Raw genomic sequence first — 6,779 nt, 5'->3', positions numbered from 1 at the left:
TAAAGGATACTAAATATTATACTCTTTATAGTGTATAAATCAAATAATAAATACATAAAGTTCACGCATTCAATAGATATGACTCTTAAAAACTGTTATAGGTATATCTGTTATAAACCGTCTATATAATTACACCTCTGTGGAAGCCCATATGCGTAGGGGTGAAAATGGTTATTTCGATTCTTATATAGATACCTACCCATCCATTTATATATGGCATCCACCATGGCCTAGTTAGTATAACACCTGTCTCTGATAAGACACGGGTTCGATCCCGCGGATGGCATAGCATTGTGTATTTTCAATGTTTGATCTAGTGCAAGGATCTAATGGATTAGGATTAGGCGAATGGGTAACAACCATTTCTCGTAATATTAACTTCAATATTTTGTACAGTGTCTGTTAAATACTACCTGACTTTTTTAAATAGGTACATACATACATACATACATAATAGGGACGTCATCTAACATAACAAAGAAAACATATTATCAGGTATAGAATATAGATGCTTATTGCTTGGTATCTATATCGATACTTACAAGTGTCGATAATATCAAGGACCAAGGTGTTAAGAATTTTTTAATATTTTCTTGAAAAACAACAAAAGAAAATGTTATTTTGAGACCCGTTTTCAAATATCGAGTGAAATTGGTGGTAAATTTAAAATATATGTCGTTCGTTCACATCTCCGAAAACATTACTTATTCCGAGAGAAATATAACGAAAAATAATTGACTGCTAATAACTTAAATATTTATGAACAAGGTAAAACATGTAACACAGCAAGGTTCCAATGAATTCGGCGAATGGCTGATAACCATTCCTCGTAGATAACCGAGATTCTCCATATAATCTATAAAATATGTGGCAATATGTGGTCCGCGTACTATGAACGATATAAAAAATGTATATTGGTAGCATAAATGCATAGCACATCCAAAATACTATCGAATATCGTAATTAAATATTATTATATTTTCGACAAAATTATTTTGTTGCCAATAAATAATATTTCCAACTGTTTTGCAGCCAAGCTCGACAATAAGTTACGTCATATTATTATGTTATTACGGCGCCTACCTACTAGATTTTTTTGTTTCAAAATCACATACGCGATCAGTGCTTTGAAACCTTTTAATATTTTTAATATCATGGAAATTCTGAAAAAAAATATATTATAATAAGCTTGTATGTATTTTAATACGTGGATGTATATTATATTATAATTAACATTTTAAAAAATGCGGTTGTGCGTTACTAAACATTTCAAAGTTTTCGATTAATGTTTTTTTAGTAGTTCAGCATTTTTAATGGTTAATTTTTTTTTGTTGAAAATTCACTGTTTTTGTGAAATACGGGATTTTTACATATTGTAAATTGAAAAAAAATCCGGCGTCTGGGTAGGAAATTATATAGATCTCATTTGTCGGGCTACGTCTTATTTATGTTCAATTGCATAATATTTTAGATATTTAACATCGCGTGTACCTATAATAAAATGAACAGTTTATAAATTTACACTCGTTTACGTAGGCTTGTGTAGTCAAGATCTTTCAACATGCATACATCATGTCAATTCACTTACACTAAAAACGTTGTGTACCTAACCGATTTTTTTTTAACAATACATTTTCAAACACGCGCGTTAACATCATTTTACTCCCTATTTCAATTATGGTTTGTCAATTTATGGCTACGGCCGTATGTTGTAGCTTAACTACTGGGGAATGCCAAAAGAAATGGCGTATTTCAAAAAAACACTACCTTATTCTTAGGTCAATAATTATTATAAAGCAATCATTATTCGTAGGATGTTTATCACACTTGAATGGTCAATAAAATAGCTTATAATTTGTATCTTTAGAATTATCTTCAATTGTGTTAATCTTGGCCATTTTTTGAATAATAAAATGCCTAATTCTTGTCAAATTTGGGATCACAGAGATTAACAATATAATTTTTTATCGTAAATATTTCACTATAATAATGTCGATATAAATTATACTGATGTTTTTATAAATGCGTTTAAAGATTAATAAACGTAAAAAATTTTAACACCACTGCACATTTATGTACTGAAATATGACTATATTCTAAAACATTAGAGCGAGATGTTTGAAAGAATACTATTTTATGTAATAAAAATACTTTATGCAGTCATCAAATGTTTAAAATAAATATAAAGGATAATAAGGCTTCAAAATTATATAAATAGATTATCTACAACGTTTAAGGAATGTCCAGGATCATGCTTTAAAAATAGAACAAAAGCTCCATTTTGACCTTCGCTGAGCATGCCCCCCCTTAACATTTCAAAGAAATGCGGTGGGCGTTAGGTACGAAACATTTCAAAGTTTTCGATTACTGTTTTTTTAGTAGTTCACCATTTTTTCTCATGTTAATCTTTTATGTTGAAAATTCACTGTTTTTGTGAAATACTGGATTTTTACATATGAAATGAAAGAAAATCCGGCTTCTATGTGGGGAATTATATAAATCACTGATGATCTTGCGACTGTCGGGCTACGTATTATTTATGTTTAATTGCATAATATTTTCGATATTTGACTTCGCGTGTACAATAAAATTAACAGTTTATAAATTTACACTTGTTTACGTAGGCGTTTTCAATATACCTAATATCATGTTACATTTCATTGTGACATGTCTACATCTTTTTTAACGCAACTTTTTAATAAATACCGTTAATTAATTAACAAATAATCTCCTATATATTATTATCCTAAGAGATTTTGGAAAATACACCAACAGCTCATTTAAGCGACATTTTATTGTTATTTTTACATCTTCACTTCGAAATGTGCGCTACCGATTCAGCTACTGATTGAATTGAACACATTTCAGAAATTTTCCATGATTTTACATGTACGTGACGTTTATATCCGATATTTTCTTACACACCGTATGCAATCGCCATATTTACTGTTTACGCCTCACAGAATGACGTCTTCGTCGCTTAAGACCTTCTAATCCCTTATTTGACAAACGGATTCGATTATTTTTATTCAAATATCGTAATGTAGGCATTGGCGCACTTTTTGCCGGTGAAAAAACCATAATTTTGGTACAATTCATTTGGTAAATTACCTTTTGACAGCCACGTGCGCTACTGCTATTCCAAATTTGATTCTTTTTAAATAATATTTTACGGCTGTCACGTTTACATGTTTGCAACAATGTAGTACTAATATACTTTTGAGTGCGATATTTATATTAAAATGCATTTTGACAGACAATTTCTAATCGGATCGAGTGATACACATACTTTATTTAATTTAATCATGTTCCCGAGAGATATTAAATGCGAATTAATTCACAATATCGACTCAAAAATTAAATAAGTACCCATAACCTCAAAATAAATGTAACGTCATCATAAAATGTATACACACATTGATACACATATAGGGTGACGCACCCAATTGTTGGCACTCCACCAATTATCAGCAGCCTTCAAATTAACGTAACAATATATTATGATATGTAAGCATAGTTAAGTTTGCCAAGTATAAAAAATGTGTTCAGCAATTAATATTGTTTACGACAAGCAACATTCATCACACCAGGATTAACAAAATAGCGAGAAAATAGTGCGTCGAAAGTGCTCCGTTGTGTTTTGTGATTTTTTCCGCCATTTTCTTTGTGCCACGGTAAGAAAATGTTTCAATAGCCTTGCTTTTTTGTCTACATCTAAGTGTTTATCAATAAACTGATGATTTAAATGATTGCGGGATAGAGCCAGGCATTTGAATTTAAAATTTAATTTAAGGTTAATTGTTCGTTGTCTATGTTTAAAGGGCGCCAACATTTGGTATAGTGATTGAGTAGTTTTCCTATTATTGGCACATGTGCTAGTAATTGGTTATTTTGATAAAGTATTATTTTCAACAGTTTTTAATTTCTATAGCCTATATCATTAAGGCTCTAAGTAATTCCATTGATAAAAATGTGTTACACTCGTTTTTTCCAAATGTTAGCCCCCATGCTAATAATTGGTTTTGGCTTGTGCCAATAATAGGGTTAAATTATAGCTTGTGTCTTTATTTTCAGACTGAAGTATTCAAAATGGATCCAGTTAATGTGAAAAAGAGGAAAGAGAAGAAGAAGACTCTCGACAACACAATAATAAAAAGAAAAATATACAACCATGATAACTTGGTAAAAGCACTTGAGGCTGTAAAGTGCGGTATGAGTAAAAAACTGGCCGCAAAAACCTTTCATGTACCGAGAGGATCTATTCAGTTCAGGTTACGGAAAGTAGATCATCAAGACCTTCCAGGACCAAGTACAGTATTATCCAAAAACGAGGAAGAGACTTTGGTGAAATGGATGAAAGACTGTTGCCGCAAAGGATTCCCTAGAAGAAAACTAGATGTTCAATTGAGTGTTGCACATTTCATAAAGAAAGCAAATAGAAAGAATCCATTCAAAGATGGAATACCTGGTAATAAATGGTACCAACTCTTTTTGCATCGTCATCCCAGATTAAGTATACGTGCACCTGAGGCAGTCACAGCATCAAGTGCGGCAGTGTCAGAGCAAGATATAAGAAACTGGTTTATTGGAATTGAAACCTACTTAAAAGACAACAGTTATTTTACCATTCTCTCGGATCCAAGTCGCGTGTTCAACGGTGACGAGTCAAACTTTCAGCTATGCCCAAAAAGTGGAAAGGTTATTGCAATGAGAGGTGAGAAGGATGTTTATGAAGTAGACCATGCATCTGCCAAATCTGCTCTAACAGTTCTATTCACGTTTTCTGCCAATGGAGATACCACGCCTCCAATGATCATATTTCCGAATAAAAGGTTGCCTAAGGATATAACATTAAATGTGCCAGGAGACTGGGGTATTGGTTTGAGCGATTCGGGATGGATGAAGGCAGAGGTATTTTATGATTATATAAAAAACGTTTTACACCCTTATCTATTGAAAACAAAAAGACAACTCCCCGTTTTACTTTTTGTTGACGGACACAAAACGCACCTCTCTCTGGAAGTGAGTGAACTGTGTAAAAGCTTGGACATAGTTCTGGTAGCTTTATATTCAAACGCAACAAGATTGTTGCAGCCAGCCGATGTTTCAGCATTCAGGCCACTTAAGCAAGCTTGGAAAGAAAGTGTATTGAAGTGGAGGCGTGAAAACCCCTTAGCAGCACTCACAAAAACAGATTTTGTTCCTGTGCTCAAGGAAGCTGTCGTAAACGGCATTAAGCCTTCTACTGTTATAAATGGTTTTAGAACCACCGGCTTATGTCCATGGAATTGTGATGCAATCAATTTTAACAAATGCCTAGGACGTCAGAAAACTGTTGAAAATTCAAATACCGAAGAGAAGAACAATGACAATTTCAAAGAAAAGTCTCTACCAAAAGATACGTTTTATAACATAGTGGGAGAGAAAAAATTGAATGCCTTACAAACTCTTACCGAAGACTTTCTAATAGACAGTGACAAAATCCTGAAAAAGCTTTCGAACTATTTCCAACATGATGAAAAGCACCAAGAATCAGAAATATTACATGAGGACAACCTTACAGAAGAAATCACTATAGAAGAGATGCCAATTTTATTTATGGATATCTTTGATAACTCACAGTTTGATTTAGTTTCTGTGCAGAAATCTATTAAAGAAATGGGAAAAAACAAATTTGAAAGAAAAGAACACAAAACTTTGCTTGAAAGTGACTTAGTTACTTTAGATAAAAACGAAATGGAGATTCCAGAAAGTGATTTAATAGCAACGTGCAAAGAACATGTAGTTAAAGAATGCGAGATTATGGATATTATTAGTCAACAGAAAGAATACTTAACCCCTGTAAAATTAAGTGACGTTTTAGTAAAACCGAAAACACCTCAAAGAAAAGGCGTTAAACAAAGTGAAAGAGTTTCCTTTGTCTTAACTTCAGACGAATGGCAAGGCAAGGAAACCCAGAAACGGAGAGAAAAAAGTCTTAAAGAAGAACAAGTCAAGAAAAGAAAAGAGGAGAGAATCCAAAAACAAAAGGAAGTGAAAACTAAACAAGGAGAAAAGAAAAACCTTACAAAAAAACAGCAGCAACGTTAATAAATAAACAGAGTAAGAAAGCGCAGTTCGGACCTGTGCAAAATACAACTAAAAGAGAATGTCAAGTGGAAAGAGAACCTAATGTAAAAAAAGAGAATATGATACCCGAAACGAAAAGAATCAAAGTACTGGCCGATTTAAGATTGAACAAGCCTCTGGTGCCAATAGTTAACCAACAAGTCTCGAATCCCATAGTTGATGAAGACAAGAAAAATGATGGGATTAGAGATCCTTTTGATAAAATTTTAAGCAGTCGTAAGAAATCATACACGCTGGAAGTACTTGAAGCCATTTTAAATGATGATGATTAAATATTTAAACGGTTAACATCATACGAGGGTGGGTCAATAAGTCCTTAGAAAAGCCGACAGGTGGCGCAACTAGTACTGTAAGAGGTTTGTTTTCATGCAGCGGCACTACCGATTTAGTATGCTGCGAAGTTTCAATCAGATTGGTCGGGTTGTTGTGTGTTTCTCGTACATTTAAAAAAAAAATTGCTTGTGGAAAATGGAAAAATGGAAAATGGAGAAAATTGAGTTTAGAGCTGTTATTAAACATTTTAATATAAAAGGGTTAACAGCAAAGGAAATAAAAAATGAGTTGGATTTAGTTCACGGCATATCTGCTCCTTCACTTGCAACTATTTATAACTGGTTAAATGAATTTAAACGTGGCCGTACATCAACAAA

The 6,779-nt window shown here is 32.8% G+C and overlaps 1 protein-coding gene across 1 annotated transcript; it reads left to right on the top strand.

Moving 5' to 3' along the window:
• Positions 1-4,089: 4,089 nt before the first annotated feature.
• On the top strand, positions 4,090-6,090 carry LOC147069070 (uncharacterized). Its single transcript, XM_085951546.1, has one exon. The coding sequence runs from the start codon at positions 4,090-4,092 to the stop codon at positions 6,088-6,090; it is 2,001 nt and encodes a 666-aa protein (XP_085807672.1).
• Positions 6,091-6,779: the final 689 nt, after the last annotated feature.

The sequence above is a fragment of the Rhyacophila brunnea genome, unplaced genomic scaffold (assembly GCF_057557595.1).
Source record: "Rhyacophila brunnea isolate RB1 unplaced genomic scaffold, BYU_Rbru_1.0 scaffold_24, whole genome shotgun sequence".
NCBI classification, from domain to species: domain Eukaryota; kingdom Metazoa; phylum Arthropoda; class Insecta; order Trichoptera; family Rhyacophilidae; genus Rhyacophila; species Rhyacophila brunnea.
The sequence above is the reverse complement of the archived record's forward strand: the minus strand, read 5'-3'. Positions and strand labels throughout refer to the sequence as shown.

What these genes read in the sequence shown, in the direction of transcription:
- LOC147069070 (XM_085951546.1), top strand. Translation starts at nt 4,090, where the DNA reads ATGGATCCAGTTAATGTGAAAAAGAGGAAAGAGAAGAAGAAGACTCTC.